General features: G+C 49.2%; 2 protein-coding genes across 3 annotated transcripts in view; both read right to left on the reverse strand.

Moving 5' to 3' along the window:
- Nucleotides 1–19,189, reverse strand: part of GUCA1B (guanylate cyclase activator 1B) — a 19,662-nt gene continuing 473 nt past the window's right edge. The window contains exons 2-6 of one of the 2 annotated variants that reach the window (XM_064597602.1): nucleotides 19,048–19,117; nucleotides 9,891–10,293; nucleotides 3,646–3,795; nucleotides 1,928–2,048; nucleotides 1–1,227 (exon numbers count right to left, since the gene is read on the reverse strand). In XM_064597602.1, the coding sequence (XP_064453672.1) occupies nucleotides 1,100–1,227; nucleotides 1,928–2,048; nucleotides 3,646–3,795; nucleotides 9,891–10,097 (606 nt within the window). In that variant the 5' untranslated portion in view covers nucleotides 10,098–10,293; nucleotides 19,048–19,117 and the 3' untranslated portion in view covers nucleotides 1–1,099. Of the gene's footprint in view, nucleotides 1,228–1,927; nucleotides 2,049–3,645; nucleotides 3,796–9,890; nucleotides 10,294–11,520; nucleotides 15,927–19,047; nucleotides 19,118–19,189 lie in introns of those variants that run through there. The other variant, XM_045865998.3, reaches the window with a different exon arrangement.
- MRPS10 (mitochondrial ribosomal protein S10) overlaps nucleotides 17,096–19,189 on the reverse strand; it is a 19,376-nt gene continuing 17,282 nt past the window's right edge. The window contains exon 7 of the mRNA XM_045866901.3: nucleotides 17,096–19,117. Coding sequence (XP_045722857.1) covers nucleotides 19,037–19,117 — 81 coding nt within the window. The 3' untranslated portion in view covers nucleotides 17,096–19,036. The remainder of the gene's footprint in view (nucleotides 19,118–19,189) is intronic.

A 19,189-nucleotide genomic window follows, 5' to 3' on the forward strand; every position in this document is an offset into this window, starting at 1 on the left:
TTCAGTAGGTGAGTTTTATTTTTCATCCATCAACGTAAAGACATCTCTTCGAACAACTCCCTTTATTTAAATCTAGTTTGTGCACTGGGGCTGCACATAGAGTTTGTACGACAAAATAATTCCACATCTAAAAAAATAATAATCAGAAAACCCCCTGCTTTCTCCAACTTGCTCAGTGCGCAGGGAAGATACCTGAGGTTAGGAAGAGAGAAATGGCCACCTTGGGTCACTTGGCAGCTGGAGGCAAAGCCGGGCCTCGAACCAATTCTCCCCAGAGACAGAGGTTTCCCCATCCTTCAAGGAGACTCCTCCGGCTTGTGGTTGGGAATCGGGCAGGTCCATGGGGGGCGGGGGAGGGGGGCGGGGGAGGGGGGCGGTGGAGAGGCCGGTGTGGGATGAGGGGTAGGGAGGGGGAGAGGAGGGTTGTGTGGGGATGTGGGTTGGCAGCAGGGGCTGGGGGAGCAGCACCAGGGCAGAGCTGAAACAGCTCCTTTAAGCACAGCTGAGGGCCGGAAGACCAGAGCTTTACTGGCTGCAATTTTCCCTTGCGGACACCCCTGGTGAAGACAAGTTGGGGAGGGGGAGGCAAGACTCCTCCCCATGAACTCTTCAGGATCCTGGGAGGATGTAATTATGATCACATTCACCCCCCAACTTCTATTTTTTCTTCAGTCTCGACACCTTCCAGCCCCTGGCCTTCACAGTGTGTGGGCAGTCTCATTGCTAATTTGGTCTATGGGACCCCCCAATCCCTCAGTATTCCCCTGCTTCCAGCTAAGAACCAGGTAGGAAACTGTGGGCGCCCCACACCCACCCAGCCGAAGCATACTTTTCTCAGAAGCAGCTGAAAGGAGAGAGGAAGCCAGTTCCCTTCACCACCCCAGTAAATCCTCCCAGTGGACTGTGTCCTGTTGGCCACTCGAGACCGACAGCCCCGATCCACCCCCCTCAGCCCCAACCCCTTTCATAGGGGGTGCCAGAGAAGAGTGGGCACAAGCAGGCTGGGCCAGGGACCCTCTCACTATTCTGGAAACCTGGAGAGCCTGGAGTCTTGGAGGGGCCTGTGGACTCGAACTGGGCTCCCAGGACCCCAGACCCCTCAGAACATGGCACTTTTCCGCCTCTGCTGAGAGATCCAGCTACCGGGATTCCCGTCCATCTGCAGCATCTTCATCACCCACTTGTCACGGCGGGCACCTTCGATGAGCTCATTCAGAGACAGCTGGCCTGAGCAAGGGGTGGGAGCGATGGTCGCATGGGAGCATGAAGACATGGGGCTGGGGGCAAGAGGAGAGGCCTCCTCTCCCAGGGGACATCCTCTTAGACAAGCCTACACCTCTTACACAAAGGAATCTGCAGTCCCGGGGCCCAAGCCTGGGGGCTGGTCAATTCTCCCCGTTCTCCAGGAGTCTCCTGGAAGCTTCAAGAGTTTCTTAAAGGCACTTGCAAATGAATTTAAGTTTACTTTGGCCCATGGTACCTTCAAAATGTTCCTGAGGGCTCTTCTGGGTGTGTTCCCAGCCAGCTCCCTCCCTCCGCAGCCTTGGGGCTGCTGCGCTAAGCTACAGGGCAGGAGGCCTCAGTAGCCTGAATGGGGGCCTACCCTATGCCCATCTCTCCAATACCCCACCCCATTGATTCCTCGGAATTACTATCATCCCTTTTTCCAGATGAGGAAACTGAGTCTGGGCAGAGCGGTGAAACGGTCTGCCTGACTCTAACGCTCCTACTCTTTCACTGCGCTTGCCCTCGGCAGCTCCGGTGGGAGCTTAATTCGCTCTGGCCAACATCACGTGCCAGCGACACCCCGGTTAGGTTATGTCCTCCTCTCCGCCCCCAGCACCCAGCTGAGGGGAACAGTGGCTGGGAGATGGAGGGCCTGGGGGTGCTGTGGAGTGGGCCACCCCCCATCGCTGGCCCCCATTACCATCTCCATTCTCATCCACCAGAAGGAAGATCCTGTCCACCACCTCCTCGGGTGTGAGCAGCTGTCCGTGCTGCTCAGACTCCATCTCCATCCTGCAGGCTTTCTTCAGCCTGTAGATCGCCTACGGGATAAAACCCGAGCGAGGGCCCTCAGCGAGAGCTTGCGCGCTCCCTCCCTCCTCCCGCTGCCAGGACCCCAGGCCCTCAGCCCTGCGTCCCCAGCACTGCCCCCCCCACCCAAGCTGGTGCGTCTTAGGACCACAGGACCCAGACCCTAATAAAAAGTGACCCGTCCTAAGGCTGTTCTCTCAGGGTCCAACTGCATGTCAGGCCTCACAGGCCACCCCACCCTGATGCTAGCTAGTGGCTTTTCCCCTGTGAGCTTCAGAGTGAGCCCCAAACCCTTCAGTGAGGGAGGTACCCGGCTCTGTGGTGGTCTCAGCTCCACTTTACGCAGGGAGAGATGGAGATCCAGAGAGGAGAGCATGAAGTGTACTTATGGGCGTATGTGTAACATTGGATGATGGGAGATACTGGGGTTTGGACTGGAGGGAAAAACAGGTTTCTCCTTTGCCCTGTGTCCCCTCCCTGTGAGGCACTGTTGGTGAAGGGCAGTGGGGAAGAGACAGAGAATTGTGAGGGTTTTCCTTAGTTTCTCGATGGGGCGCTCTGAGGACAGAGGCCTCTCTTGTCGATCCCAGGGCCTGACGGCCTAGCGCGGTGCCTGGGACACGGTGGGCCCCGCTGACAGGGTCTGGGAGCCCTGGAGCTACAGCCCTGGCACCTCCTGGGATGGATAAACTTGGGCAGACCACAGAACTGCCCCCTCGACCTCCTGGGATGGATAAACTTGGGCAGACCACAGAACTGCCCCGAGGCGACTTCTTGATCTGTGACCTGGGTGGACAACCCCCACTTGGAAGTACAGTTCTGGGGAGGAACAGGCTGACATGGGTCAGGGGTCAGTCCGAGCTATACTAGGGACGTTTGCCTCCTTGCTCATTCTTGCTAATCGTCTATCAGCGTGGTTAGTCCTGCAAAGAACCAGCTTTCAGTTTTGTTGACTTTTCTTCTCTGTGTGCTTCTTTTCTACTTCATTAATTTCTGCTCTTTAGTATTTCCCTTCTTCTATTCTCTGGGTTTAATTTACTCTTCTTTTTTTTTTTAGATTTTATTTATTCATTTGTCAGAGAGAGAGAGAGCACAAGCAGGGGGAGGGGCGGGGAGGGGGGAGAAGCAGACCCCCCACTGAGCAGGGAGCCAGACTCGGGGCTGGATCCCAGGATCCCGCGATCATGACCTGAGCCGAAGGCAGGCGCTTAACCGCTTAACGACTCAGCCCCCAGGCGCCCCTGTTTTTTTCTAATTTCTTGAGATGACTTGTAAGGTCATTGATCTTCAGTCTCTCATTTTCTAGCATATACATTTTAGGGCTAAAAAGCCTCTGCCAGCCCAGCGTTGGCTACATTCCCCCGTTTTGTTATGTTACGCATGCATTAATATCCAGTTCAAAATACTTGGTGCGCCTATGTGTGTGGTATAATTTCTATGATGTCTGGAATATTTAGGAGTGTGTTGCCTTATTTCCAAACTGATGGGAATTTTTTAGGTACCTTTTTGTGATCACTTTCTAGCCTAATTCTGACTGGGGTCGGAAAGCACCCTCTGAATGATTCCAATGCCGCCCCCAGCCGCAGGGGGCCCCCGGCAGCCGCTCACCCCCACGATGTCCAACAGCTCCACGCGGTCGATGCAGCCGTTGCGGTCCTTGTCGTAGATCTTGAAGGTCCACTTGAGCTTGTGCTCCAGGGTGCCCCTCAGCACGAGGTTCAGAGCTGCCACATACTCCAGGAAGTCGATGGTGTTGTCCTGCGGTGGGGACGCGAGCTGTGAGGCCCGCCCCGGCTTCCCCGGGGCGCAGAGGCGGGCGGATTCTGGCCCATCCATCCCCGCACGCCCCGGGGCTTCCCCTCCGGCCATCCTCGTGGCCTCTACAGCTTCTCTCATGGCTGGGCTTCAGCCCAGCATCCTTACCCAGTCTGGGATCACCCCATCCTACCTGCCCTTCCAGGCCCAGCTCAAGGATCGCCTCCTCCAGGAAGCCTTCCTTCTCCAACCACTTCAGCTTACGGTGGTCTCTCTCGCTCCCTCTCCTAGCATTCAGGGCCCCGATACTCTGTTCCGCGCAGTTTGGGTCTTACTCTGGCGGCCTCGCTTGGCCGTTCCGTGCCTATGTCTCATTCTCTACCTGTATCACATGCTCCCCGAGAAACGAGGGGCTTCCACTGCCTTTGTCTCTCCTTTGTGCTTCGCACAGCGCTGCTGCTGTGTGTCAGGTCTCATAAATATGTATGAATCTATGAATCCGTGATTGACTTCATTTGAATCTGGCACTAAGGCAGTTCTGGAAGATTGGAAAGCTGCGCTCACACTAAAAATGTCCTTTGCCCTCTCATTCACTCTGAGCCCGAGGGAAGGCAGACAGGCCGTGGCTCCAGCCCGGCTCACGGCTCACATCTAGGCTCAGGTGGGCATCACCTTCCCCGCAGGACAGGCCTCCTCCACCCCCACCCAGGAAGGGGCTGGGGAGACCGAACTCGGGGGCTAACCGCCCAGGGGGAGGAGGGAGGTGCAGTCCTCCTCCGTGGTGACTCTGACCAAGTAACCAGAATGTGACAGCAATGATCAAAAGCAGTACACGAGAGGCAGAGGGAGCCCTTGCTTCTTGTCCTTCCACACCAGTTGAGTTGGAGGTGAGAGGCTGCTGGTGGTATCTGCAGTGGGCTGGTCAGGCTGAGCCTCACAAGGAGCTCCCACTTCTAGGAGCTCCTGCTTCTGAGGGCGGGGACCTCAGCTCTCCAAAGCCAGAACCCGAGTCATCACTCTCCCCAGAGTGGCTGTCATGCATGGGGCTTTGTAACCCGAAATGACATTGCAGGCCCAGAGCATCTCTGGCCCATTGGGTCATGCTGCTCGGGAGTCCCACCCCCAGATCAAGGGCTGGTGAGCAAGGTGTGAGCCACGGAACAGGACAGACAATGAAGCAAATAGCAAAAAGCCTATGGACAAACCAAGAAGGACACAAAACAAGCCCACCTCAACACCCAAAGTGTCTTATTCAACACCTTTTATGTGATGACTTCTGGTCCTCCACACCCCCCACCATGAATTCATCTAATTGAGGCCAGACTGTAGCTATGTTTTTATCTCCTGGATTTTTATCTTAGAATGCCCCATGTCTTTAAAATTATTTGAAATAATTTTATTTTTTTGAGGGGGTACTCTGCAGTCCTTCTTGCTGAACATGGTTTTAATATTTTACGTTACACAGGGAACATCTTTATGTATAGATATGTTTTCTTATATCTCTGGTAATTTTTTTAGGGTAGGTTCTTAGCAATGGTTGTTTTTTTTCTCTCTCTTTTTTCCCTAGTCTTTACTGCACTGTGTAAGTCTACCGTTCTGAGAAATTTTGTCACATGTGTAGATGGGAGTAAATCTCAATGCAAGGACATTCTCTTGTGTTAATAGTCACATCCCTCTTCTGACCATAACCCTCGGCAGCCACTGATCTGTTCTCCAGGACTATAGTATATCCACTTGGAGAATGGTATACACATGGGATCACACAGTGTGTCGCTTTAAGATAGGCTGGTTTCACTCAGCACGATGCCCTGGAGACCCATCCAAGCTGCTGAGCGTATCAACACTTCCTTCCTTGCTTTTGCTGAGTGGTCCTCCACTGCACGAATAGCCCCTCGCTGTTCTCCTCACTCACTGAAGTTTATCTGGCTTGTTTCCAACCACCCTCCCCGAGCTTTACTGAGATATAATTGCAGACTAGCCTTTTAAAGAACATTGTGTGAGTTTAAGGTGTACAATGTGATGATTGGTTGGTTGTTCTTTAAAAGGCTATTTTCATTAGTAATTGTTTATTAAGCTTACTAAAAATCAATCTTATGTTTCTTTTTTAACAAGAGTAGAAAAATGTATGCTAAATGGTTGGTAGGAACCATCTATGTCACATATGCCATCTCCCTCGGGTTTGTTATACCAACTTTATGGATGAGGAAGCTGAGGCTCAGAGGTTAAATAAGTTGCCCAAGGAAAACCCACCCAGGAAGTGGCAGAGCCTTTCAAGCTACATGTCTTCTCTAGTTCAAGTTGGAGAACTTTCCTTCTCCTCTCAAGGTCTATTACTGTCTGAAAAATGAGCCTCGTATCTAGCACCACAGAGAGAAAAACAAAAAAAACAAAACCACTGACAAATCCTTACTCTCCAGACCTATAGATTCTCCCACATTCTTTGTCTAGAATATTCTGTTCTCACAACATCCTCCCTCAGCATGATACGGTCACCACAATGAGCCCTTGCCTCCCAAGAGGCACACTGTAGAGTAGCCCTTCCTGAGGAGTGACCTCACCTGTAAGGTTGTTCAACCCCAGGACGAATCCTGGAAGCTCCCAGCTGGGACTAATCTCATCCTCTGTTCCCGGCCCTCATCAGCTTCAATTACCCACGGGGGCAACAGGAAGATGATGGAAATGCGTCTGTCGACTCAAGAGCAGGAGTGGAAGTGACAGGCGTGGGATCTGCTCTGTTGGATTATCTGCCCCATTTCTCTCTGAATTGGCTGCGTTTCTGCACCAGCCCTGACCCTACCTCAGGTTACATAAGGATCCCAGACAACATTTGATTTCACCCTCCCTTTTCTTCCATCCCAGTGCATCACAGGGCAACCGCTGGAGAGCAGAGTGTTAGAACGGAGAGGAGTGGCAGAGACGGGCACTCCGACCTCCTCGCCTCCTCCAAACCCCCATTCCTATCCCCCCAGAATTGACGTGTGAACTAGATCTATGACCTCTTAATCTTATTTGACTCAGAAAGTTCAGACCAATTGCCCAGAAATGAGATTCACTAATGTAAGGATTGTGCCGACGTGGGGAGTGGAGATGGGTGTGGGTTTGGAGAGAGAAACTAAGTGGGCAAAGGAAAGGAGGAGGGGCTCAGTCCCCAAAAGAGGAACTTAACACACCTCTAGGAAAGCTCTTCCTTCGTAGTAGAATTCCAATTAATAAACAAAGAAGGGATGGTAGAATTAGAAAATTATCAATGGATGTCAAACCTAGCAAATGAAAATCTGAGGAGCAAGAGGATATTTACTTAGTCTCAAAGTATCTCCCCATAAGATGCTTGTTAATTACAAAGGAAAAATGGTAACTTTACAGTAAGTGGAGGAAACCGGCAAACACCATGGAACCAAGTGATGGAAGTTAACCACTCAGCAATGGGACAGACCAACATGATGTGCCCCCGACAGGAGGCCCTGAGAAGGACATGACATCACCTCTGGGGCATGTGTGTCAGAAACGGAAAACCTGAAAACTAATCACAAAGCTACACTGAACAAACCCAAACTGTGAGACGTTCTACAAAATTAATTGGCCTGCAATCTTCAAAAATGTCAGGGTCGAATAAGACAAAGAAAAGCTGAGATTAAAGATTCCGAATTAAAGGCTAAAAAGACAGGACAAGTAAATGCAATGTGTGATCAGACCAAAAAAAGAAAGAAAGGAAAGCAAGCAAGCAAGCTATAAAAAACACATTACATGTCAATTTGACAAAACTTGAATATGGATTAGGTAATGGAATTGGGTCAGTGTTGAATTTCCTGATTTTTTTAAAAAAAGGTTTATTTATTTATTTGAGAGAGAGAGCATGAGCAGAGGGAGAGGGAGAGAGAAACTGAAGCAGCTCTCAGCATGGAGCCTGACACAGGGCTCGATCTCATAACCCTGAGATCACAACCTGAGCAGAAACCAAGAGTTGGATGCTTAACTGACTGCACCACCCAGGTGCCCCTGAATTTCCTGACTTTGATCTTTGTATTAGGTTATTTAAGAGAACCTCCTTGTTCTTAGGAAAAACACACTGAAATACATGGTGGTAAAAGGGCATGACGTCTCCAACTTTCTCCAAAAGAGAGGGACACACACACACACACACAGAGCAAATGAGGGAAAATGTAAACAGCTGGATAAAGTGTACATGGGAGTCACTTATTCTTTCAACTTGGTATAGGTTTGAAATCCTATCAAAATAAAAGTTATAGGGGCACCTGCGTGGCTCAGTCAGTTAAGTGTCTGCCTTCGGCTCAGGTCATGATCTCAGGGTCCTGGGATCGAGCCCCAAGTCGGGCTGCCAGCTCCGCTGTGAGTCTGCTTCTCCCTCTGCCTGCCCCTCCCCCTGCTTGTGCTCTCTCTCTGTCTCTAAGATAAATCAATAAAATCTTTTTAAAAAGTTATGAAGAGGGGCGCCTGGGTGGCTCAGTTGGTTAAGCAACTGCCTTCGGCTCAGGTCATGATCCTGGAGTCCCAGGATCGAGTCCCGCATCGGGCTCCCTGCTCGGCAGGGAGTCTGCTTCTCCCTCTGACCCTCCTCCCTCTCATGCTCTCTGTCTCTCATTCTCTCTGTCTCAAATAAATAAATAAAATCTTAAAAAAAAAAAAAGTTATGAAGAAAGGAAGAAAGCAGTCGATGCCTATCACATGCTAATTTGTAAGAAGAGATGAGGGAGGTATAAGGGCTTCAGCTATATTATGCCCAGTAGCTTGACAATCCCTTTGGGATCTTGAGTTGTTATACTGAATTTTTAGACGAATATGGAGAAGACTGACATATTTATGATAGTAAGCCTTGTGTGATGTATGACATGTTTTGTTAAAAATCATTTTCTCTTTCTCAAAAACAAAACAAAACAACAAAACCAGAAACAAACTGCCTTCCCAGCAGGCACACTTGACTGGGAGTCAGGACCCTTCAGTATATGATCTTGGCCAATTAGTTCACTTCCTTTTGTCCTGGTTGTTTCGTCATTTCATTTGGGTAATGAAGTGGGCTGCGGTGGGCTTGGAGAAGGAGCTTGGAGAAGTCTGAAGCTCAGTCTGTGCCCTTTGAGGGAGTTCATACGGTTCATCTCCAGGGAGGTTTCTGCTGCCCTGAGGACGCTGACCCCACCCTCCCATCCCCCCTGACAGGTGCTGAGGAGATGTGCACTGACTGGTACTCAGGCCAAGGTCAGCCCTGAAGGGCATTCCCAGTGATTCAGCCTAGGGAGTGAAGCTCTCCACGCATGGAGAAGTGGGGTATGGAGGCTTTCTCCAGATCAGTTATCTAGGCCCAACACCCTCCCCTCAATTTGGGGGGCGGAAATAGTACTTGAGACAAATCTAATGATCTGAAGGATCATGGAGGCACTGGATGGATGACCTTAAAGAATGAAGGGGTTTCCATTTCTAAAATCAATCTCCAGGTTCGCACTTAACAAAATATAGCATCTTCTCAGCTGCAGGTACCATTGGAGGGCTTAAAGAAATCCTGTGGTTGAATGATTTCATGGAATCTTCCATGACTAGGAGACTTGAAAGGGACGTTTGCATCGTCCGTCCAGTTGCCCCATCAGCACAGGAGGCCCCTCCAGCATGTGGGTGGGAAGACTGGTCTCAACTCCAAGGACCCCAACGAGGGGGAGCTCAGCCCTTTGGGGCAGCTCTTTAGCTCCTTATCTTTAGAGTGACAGGGGCTCTGGTGGGTGTGAAAAACCAAGCCCTTAGGTTGTAGAGCCTTGGCCCAAAATACACAGACTGCGGACTGACCTGTGTGCCCTTCTGCCCAGCCTACCTTCAGCTCTCAGCAGGAGGAGAGGCAGAGTCAGGAAGAGCAGAGAGACGGAGGGAGAGAAGGTGAGACAGAGAGGAGGGAAGGAAAGATGGGAAGGGACAGGATGATGGGAAGAGAGAAGAGTGTGGGCGAAAGAGAGAGACAGAAAAGGGGAGCAGGGAATGGAGAGAAGAAAGCAGGAGGACTGGGGATGGGGAGCTCCCTCCCACCAGGGATGCTCCCTTGGCTCAACGGATGTGAGCCAGGCGGGCTGGCCGCCGTCCTCCCTTCGGTGCCTACTTACCCCATTCTTGTCGAAGGCTTGGAACATGCCCTCTACATACTGGGTGGCCTCCTCGTTGCCTGTGACCTTGAAGAAGCGCTTAAACTCGTGCAGGAAGAGAGAGCCGCTGGGGCACTCCACCACGAACTTCTTGTACCACTCCTGGAGCTCGGCCAAGTCCATTTCGCCGGACGCCTCCGCCTCCTCCCAGCTGAACTGCTGCCCCATCCTGGCCTGGGGGGGATGTCAGGGAGCCAGGGTGTGTGCCGCCTCGGGGGCTGCTGCGGATCCGTGCCTTAGGCGAGGGCCCTCTTCCTGCCTCTCCTCCGCTCAGCCAGCCTCTTCATCATCTCCTGGCGACTGAACACGATGGGCCGTGTAGGGGCAGGTGGCAGGGGGGGTGGCACCAGCCCAGCTCAGCACCCTAAGATCATTAGAAGATTCCTCTGGGAGGTCTGACCTCCAGGCAGCTGAGCTCCCCCAGCCTCACCCCTCCCTTCAGTCTCACCAACCACGCAACTCAGCCTCCCCGGCAGATTGGGAAGGGGGAGAAAGGCAGGACACTGACACCCCACCATCTCACACACGCTCCCCGTTCCTTTAGTTGGGCACCGCACTGCTCCAGAGAGGCCCGACTTGGAGACACAGGAGACTCTGAAGTCCAGAGAGGGGCGCAAGACCAACTCCTAGCCCACGAAATAGAACCCGCTGGCGAGCTGGGGCTCACTCCTCCCCACAGCCCAGTGAGAAGCAGCAGAATCGGTGACGCGAAGGTCCCCAAGCTCAGTCTCAGCAAGTCACACCCTTGAGTCTTGGAAATTTTCCATTTTCCAATTTAAAGGACAAATGCTTCCTTCCAACACCCTTCACGCAAGACCTAGGGACAGGCTTCTCCTACTTTCTCTCCCAAGTGTGAGTGAGTACATGAGAAGGATCTGGGAGCATGGCTTAAAATACCTCTAAGCCTCTTGCTTTTATATTAAATGACCTGCAAATTTGTTTTTGAATCAATTATATATTTGTGCTTTTTTTTTTTTAAAAGATTTTATTTATTTATTCATGAGAGACACAGAGAGAGAGGCAGAGGGAGAAGCAGGCTCCCAAGGAGCAGAGAGCCCGATGCGGGACTCGATCCCAGGACCCTGGGATCATGTCCTGAGCCGAAGGCAGACGCTTAACCATCTGAGCCACCCAGCCGCCCTGTGCTTATTTTAATGTAATATTAAAATGATACCTTCAAGAAACCAGAAGATCTGATGCACTTTTCTAGATTCTAGGAGCAGCTGTTCCAGTGAGTCTTCTAATCTCAGGGGTAACACTGCCTGTCTCCCACTGGCTGTCCGTTCCTGAATCGTTCTGTACACCTCCAGGCCTGACCCCCTCTCTCACATAACGCCCCACCTCCATTTGTCCCTAATCTCTTGACGTTCTTCTAAGTTCTTGCCCTTCCTGGGGTTGGAACCCCACTTGCGGTCATCCTTGCAAGCGCTCATGGATTTTTCTCCCACGTCCCATCCACATCCCTTGGGGTCAGGAGAATAGGGCTCGCTTCCCCGCTCCTACTTGTTGCCTCCACTTTTTCTCTTTTCTGCCTCAAAAACACTAGTCCCTTTAAAGCCACGTCCGACTCAACCCACTTGCCATCACTCACCGGCGACTTCACCACTTTGTCTCAAGGCACCAGCTTGGTGACTCCCACGTCCAGGTGGAGAGCGGATCCATCCCCCACTCCGGCCTCACGGGTCCCCGATCTCCTTCGTTCCAAAGAGCTTTTCTTCCACCCCGCCTTGGCCTCCCATTTGCTGTGGTCCCTTGGACCAGCAGCTGCAGCATCTGGGAGCTCGTTAGAAATGCTGATTCTCAGGCCCCACCTCTCCTACTGAATCCAGAACCCTGCGGATGGGCGCAGTGATCTGTGTTTGAACAAGCCCTCCGCATGCTTCCAAAGCACACTGAAGTTCGGGCCCCACTACTGTAGGCCTTGCAATCACACATTTCTGAACCCCCTCTGAGACATTCACTTCCAGCTCACTCTCTAACACCTTCACCCAATAAGGCACCAGCCTGACCTGCTGCAACCTGCTGATCTTGTTTTGTAACACCCATCACCTCGTTCATACCCTGGCTTTCCTCTTTATCCTTATCCACAGCCCAACACTCTTGCCATTTCCTTGTCATGACCCTGAGCTTCGTGACCCTCTCTCCCTCTAACTACTCAGTTGGCAGAACCTGACCCCGGCTAAAGCCACTAACCGTTGGCTAACACCTCACCTGCGCCCACGAGGCACTAGTACATGCTCTTCCCTGCTGATGTCACTCTCCCCCTCCTGAGGTGACTTCTCCACAAGCTGCCTGCCCTCAGACCTTCCACTCACTCCCATGTCCAGCTGATGACCTTGTCACAAACTTCACTGCAGAGAGGAGTAGATGCATCACCACATGAGCACATCAACTTCCCACGAGACTTCTCTGCATCTGTGCCCATGCTCTCGCCCTCTTCCTGGGTCCCTGGAGGTGGTGATCCTTCCCTTCTCCACCTGTCGGCTCCTCTGCTAGGTCTCATCTCTCCGGCTACCCAAGCACTTCACTCCCAAAATTATTCCCTTTCTCTGCTGCATCCTCAGCTTATCCTTCTCTAATGGATCATTCCTGTCTGCGAACTGCCGTAATATCACCTTTATTAAAACAAAACCAAACAAAAATCCTTCTTTGACTCCACATTCAGGGTCCCATTATGGGACTTGCAATGGGTCCATACGCTTTTGCCTTCATGCGTCATAAGATAAATATTGGGTAAATAAATATTAAATAAATGTTGAAAATATTTTATCACTCATTGGTATAAAGATGAACACAATCCAGTCCAGACTATACTTCTTTCTCATTCTTTCTTCTGATTTTGAAAGAAATGAAACATTTAAAAGAAATTAAAAATCCTGGGGGCCCCAGGCACTGTGCCTACTGCATCCCCTTGGCCCTCCAGCTACTGTCTTAATTTTAGCTCCTCTTCTAACAAAACCCCTTGTGGAAGATGCTATTTTCCAAAAATTGCACAGCAACAGATCTGGTCTCACTCATTCCTCCCATCAAGGGAAGAGTCTATTTCTCCTTCTCTTCAACCTGGATGGGACTTTGTGGCTACTCATTGGAGAGAAGAGGCAAAAGGGACACTGGGTGACTTCCATCAAAGGCGATAAGGCTTCTGCCTGGCTCTCCCTCAGGACTCACCCTTGGAGCTCAGCCCCGTATTGTGGGAAGCCCAGAGCACCTGCGGGGGTTCCAGCTGGCAGCCTGCCTCAACCACCAGGAGTGTCGGGTGAGTGACTCTGCAGATGACTCCAGCCCCTGTCTTCCAGCCATTGCAGCTGATACCAAATGAGGCATTGTCCCCACAGAGCCGTGACCAAGCTGTAATTCATGCGCGAAGTAAGTGTCACTGAAGCTACTAGGGGTTGGGTGTTTTTCAGGTAGCAATAGATAACCGAACATTCTCAAAACTGTTTTGCATCCTCTTCTTTCTTATTCACTCAGCTTACTCCAGTTGGATGCTCTCATCCTTGTTGCTCCATGGAGAAGTGGTCACCAATGACCTACTTTTCTTACTCAATCTGCCAACAGATTCATCCCGGTTCAACCAATGAATTCTTTCCTCAAACACTCCAGGTTTCAAGAACCCACACTCCTCTGATTTCACTCCAACCTCACTGACCACTCATCTCCTTTGCTTGCACTTCCTCCTGCTTAACAAATCTCTTCCTGCTTGGGGCTCCCAGGCTCCTGGTCGGTACCCTTCTCACCTCCCCACAGCGCCCCCCAGGTGAGCTCATTCACCCCCACATACTACTGGTAGGCTGAGTCCTTCTTCAATCTTTTCTTTCTCTTAGATCTCAATCTACCAGTAGGCCGTTCCGTCCACTCTGCCTCCAAACCATATTCTGAATCCAACCACTTCTCATCACCTCCATTACTGCATCTCTCATCCAGGCCATGTCCTCACACCTGGTCCCCTACAGTAGGTCCTAACCCCTAAAGGGTGTTTCTGCCCCCTTTCACAGTCCCTACCCAGCAGCCAGAATAATGTGTTCTAGAGCATCAACCTCATCTGTCATTCTCCTGCTGCCAACCTTCCAATGGCTTCCCATTCACGCTCAGAACTAAATCCATGCTCCTTCCTACAGCCATGACGCCTGACACAATCTAGCCCTTGCCTACTTGGTCTTCATGTTCCTCGGCCCTTGTCCCCAGACACACTAAACTCATGGGGCCTTACCATTGATTGCTCCTGCTGCCCAGACTGCTCTTCCCCTCTGGCTTCCCATGGCTGTCTTCTTGACACTCTTCCCTCCTCAGAGAGAGATTTCCCAAGCCCACCTCAAGTAGCCACTCAAGTCACTCTGACACTATCCTATTTTATTTGCTTCATCATGCTTAACTGAATCTTATTCTTTTTCCCCCCTTATTATGTCTTCTCCACCAAGTCCAAGATCCTTGAGGAGAGGACTTCATTGTATACACAGAATTCCCAGTGTCCAGAACAGTGCTTGGCACATACAAGAAACTCAAATACTTATTTAGTCACTGAGCAAAGTGCTCAGCACACAGGCGGTGCTCTTACTCCTTAATTTGATAGAACTCCCTTGATTCCTTTGAGAGTGGCTGGGTTCGCAGGTAGCTGCTGATGTGAAAAGGCAGTGGTATTTTGGAACTGGAAGAGGCCTTGAAGATCATATGGCCCAGTGATTTCTAACCTTTTCCCCATCTCCTCACACCTGAAGACATGTGCCCAGCAGCTGCTGAGGCTCTGCACCAACAGCACCTGAACTGGCTGGGTGTGAAGGGGTGTCACCCCGTCTCTTTGTGTTTATCGATATTCAAGCAACATTGAGGAGTGACTAAAGCACAGGAGCCATGCTCAAGTTAAGAAACTATATGAGCAAGGGTCGCCTGGGTGGCTCAGTCGGCTAAGCATCTGCCTTCAGCTCAGGTCATGATCTCAGGATCCTGGGATCGAGCTCCACATGGGGCTCCCTGCTTGGGGAGCCTGATTCTCCCTCTCCTCCCTGCTTGTGCTCTCTTTCTCAAATAAATAAATAAAATCTTAAAAAAAAATAAAAAACTATGAATGAAATTAACTTGATTTAGCCTCTGGTCAAGGAATCTAAAATTCATTTGGCTTCTTTTGTTTGGGTCAGTCGTCCATGACCTGCCCTTAAATACTGCTGAGCTGTTGAGGTATAAATATACCATTTTAAAGAGGATTAGGAGCCATACAGAGAAATGATAGCTGGAAGTGAGTAACAATAGCAACGATTTAAGGAGGGCAGGGTTAGGAATTGAGCAGGGATTTGCAGAGAACCCTGGGGATCGCAGACGGTCAGCCGTAAGCCTGGTTCCAGGAGTAATGTTTGAGAGCTACAAGCCAGAGTCCGCCGAGCCCTGGACAGGCCTGGCCTGAAGGCCTACTGTAAATCATCTCAATGCCGATTGTTCTTGTGACCCAGTGGCACTCCCTTGCTGAAGCCTCAACTCTCCTGTTGCACCCTCGGACACTTAGGACCAGTGTCAGCCCTGAGACCACAGGGTTTGCACTGTATATTATGCTTCTTGCCTTTATTCATACAGATTTACACCTTTTATTTTTTAGGTATTTTCCCCCTAGTCAACCTTTTTTTTTTTTTAAGTCAGCTCCACACTCAGTGTGGAACCCAATGTAGGGCTTGAACTCACGACCCTGAGATCAAGACCTGAGCTGAGATCAAGAGTCGGATGTTTAACTGGCTGAGCCACCCAGGTGCCCCCAATCTCTTTACTTCTAAGCCTTAGGGAAATGAGTAGGTTTTGCTCATGTACAAGGGGAAATGAATTTGGATTTTAGGTTTGAATATTCTGCATTTAATATGTGGACATCTGAGTACTTCCTAGCCTTTCTAGGCTGTCCCTGTCTTTAACTGGAACTCACACCAGTCAGTTGCACTTTTGGTCTCGGCTTCATCTGTGAACTGGAAGGGTGATTGAGTGGGCTAGTCATAACTTGGTTTTCTCTCCTGCAAAATGGAGGTAATAGGGGCGCCTGGGTGGCTCAGTTGTTAAGCGTCTGCCTTCAGCTCGGGTCATGAGCCCAGGGTCCTGGGATTGCACCCGACATCGGGCTCCTGCTTGGCGGGAAGCCTGCTTCTCCCTCTCCCACTCCCCCTTCTGTGTTCCCTCTCTCACTGGGTCTCTGTCAAATAAATAAAATCTTAAAAGAAAAAAAAAATGGAGGTAATTGTAACCACTTTATTGGGTTGTTAGGAAGATTAAATAAGATAGCATCTATAATGACTATGTAAAATGCTTGGCATAATGGGTGGTGGTGGTGATTATAATAAGCATGTTATGTGTTTTCTCATCTAAATTAAACTTCGCATCAACTTGAGCAAGTAAATAAGACTTTGCAGCCACTCTAAGTGTTGTCCTCGCCTTGGAGATACTGAGGTCCTTTCCACCTAGTTTTTAAACAGAGCCTACAGCGCGCAAACACCTGGCGCCTCACCGGCTGTATACGGCCAGCCAGTAACAGCTCTTTTTTTTTTTTTTTAATTTATTTTTAATTTATTTTTTGACAGAGAGAGACATAGCGAGAGAGGGAACACAAGCAGGGGGAGTGGGAGAGGGAGAAGCAGGCTCCCCGCCGAGCAGGGAGAGCCCGATGTGGGGCTCGATCCCAGGACCCTGGGATCATGACCTGAGCCGAAGGCAGACGCTTAACGACTGAGCCACCCAGGCGCCCCAGAAACAGCTCTTATATAGTGGAGGTCTATTATCCGCCCGGTGTGATGTGAGGCGCTTCTAAGCGATCTAATTTAACACTCCTAACCTTAATAAGTAGGTACTGTTTCCTACATTTTACTAATGAGGAAACTGAGGCTCTGCCAGGGTTAAGTATCCCGCCCAAGTTTAAAGCAGTTAGGGGGTTGAACTCTTACCTGACTCAGGCCTGACTCCAAAGTCTGTTTTCTCTACTCTGCTACTCATTCGGGTTGTGGTAAAACTAAATAATACAATGTAGGAAAGGAGCAATGGTAGCTTTAACAAGTAGAAATGTTCGGAAATTAGACTACTGGCTGAAAACAATTGCTGTATGTATTTACTGTGGCGTGTAAAAATGGCCAAAAGAACCTGTCAGGGATTTGCTTTGAAAGCATCAAAACCAGGCCCTGGGTGAGTCTAATCTGTGGAAGTCGCAATCACTTTAAACAGACGATAACATTATTTTATTTAATATAAAAAGAAAATATATTTCAGATCAGAGAAAACAACAATGAACCCAGGGTTACACCTCAGTAACAAAAAATAACCTCACTTCCTACCTGCCTTGTGGTTCATTCCATCAGGTAATTTTCTCTCACGACCTCCCTTCCCCACACAGACAAAACACGCTACTTGGGTATTAATTCTGATTTTCAGAATAGGCATTTTTCTCAGGAGACCTAATTAAAAAAAGGTCCTGTCAGGACGAAGAAATGATCTTGTTTATATCAGGAAGTAGGCCTCAAATATGCCAAATACTTTTGTCAAAAAAATACCGCTAGTTTTTGTTAGGTTTGTAGTTTATTTGTACATTCACCTTAAAACAAGATTTTAATATGTATTTTGAAGTGCTAAGTAATCTGGTTTATAGACTGATTTAGTCTGAAAACAGCTCGAAGTGGATGCACACCTTGAAAGGAGCTCACAGAGAGTCACTGGAGGTGAGTTTGCATAAATCATCTTATGATACAGTGATTAATATTGTTTATAAAACAAAGATTTAAGTGATCTATATTTAAGAAATTATTTCTTTTAAAGTAAAAATGGGTCACAGATTGCTGCTTTGCTAGATACAGTTCCGTTATATTGCTCTTGTTTTATCGACTAGTTCTTAATCACGATGCTTACCGGTCAACAACTGAGCTGGGAACTGAATGAGGTCACGGGGCATGAGGCTGTAACTCTTTTCATGTTAATGACAGTACTGTAAGTCTGATACAGAAGCAGCATGCATTCAAAACATTGATCCCTGATAGTAGATTGGGGAAAAGAGAACCCGGACGCCGGTTTAAGGGGGGAAAAACTGAGAAGTCATAACGACCCCAAAGACGTGAAGGAAACTGCAAAAAGACATGGACCCAATTGTGCTGTAAATAGGAAACGAATCACTCCCTTGGGGCTGATACACCCGCAGTTTCAGCACATTGTAGTCTTGCCTTTTTCAGGCCTTTAACTCTGATTTAATTTCATGGAAAAGTAGACCTCTCCAAACAGAAAGAATGCCATTTACAAAAAGAAAGAGGCCTTATCACCGTGGGGTTTAATAAGGAAAAACATTTGTGCCCTGCTCAGTTTTCAAAAGCCATTATTTCCATTCAATGTTCGCTATTTTCTACAGTGCTGGTTACAGAGCTAACAAAATAAAAGCCTGCTGAGTGAATCACAGGATGAAAAAAGTGATACAGTAATTTCTCGAGAGCTCAAATTCCTTAACAGTGATCCTTCTACGCAGTCTGGTAAGGGTTTGGGCAACGAGAGTTGTTCAGTGCATGCCACAAATGTGCGTGAGATGCTGCACAGTATATTCATGTTCAAGAATGTCACGCGTAAATGAGGTAAAATTTGGAGGATACCATCCCCAAACTAGCATTTGCCAGCTTGCACCGAGGTAAATATGAAGAACTTTAACTGTTCGGTGTTAAATTAACCAAATCAACTGAAGGTTCCTTCTAGGGGGCTCAAAAGGGAAAATGTACATAAGGAATATTTCCAAAGATTCACTTTCAGATGAAATGATACACATTAAAATCAGTGCGAACTCATCATTGAACAGTAAGAGAGGAACAAGCTATAAACTCGATTCTCTTGGCACACAGTAGTCAGTCAGAGCGCTTTGCTCACATTTGTCAAAATCAGAACTGAAATGATGATGTGTACAGAAGAACAGGTCAAGTGGTTTTTCACTCTAGTCCAGTGTGTCATTAAAGTTCTGCCCCTTGCTGTGAGCTGCTCAGGGCATGTGGGCTCATGTGGGCTCAACGGAGTGGTCAGGTGGACTGGAAGCCTCTCTATCTCCCGACTGGAAGCCTCTCTATCTCAACATATGTGTCTGACCCCCTCTCGGGTCAAATGCCGGCACCAGTGGACTCGCTGAGACTTTAGGACTTGCCTTCTTTTTCTTCTGGTACCGTTTCCCAGATTGGCTCCTTGATGTGTCCTGGTAACTGTTCTAATTTGGTCTAAAAAGAGAAAAATAAAACTATAACATAATGTGGACTTAATTGAACTCTTGAGCCACAAATTGGATTTAC

Source organism: Mirounga angustirostris, unplaced genomic scaffold, assembly GCF_029215605.1.
Source record: "Mirounga angustirostris isolate CCGP_5_RB_7025 unplaced genomic scaffold, mMirAng1.0.hap1 SCAF_8, whole genome shotgun sequence".
NCBI classification, from domain to species: domain Eukaryota; kingdom Metazoa; phylum Chordata; class Mammalia; order Carnivora; family Phocidae; genus Mirounga; species Mirounga angustirostris.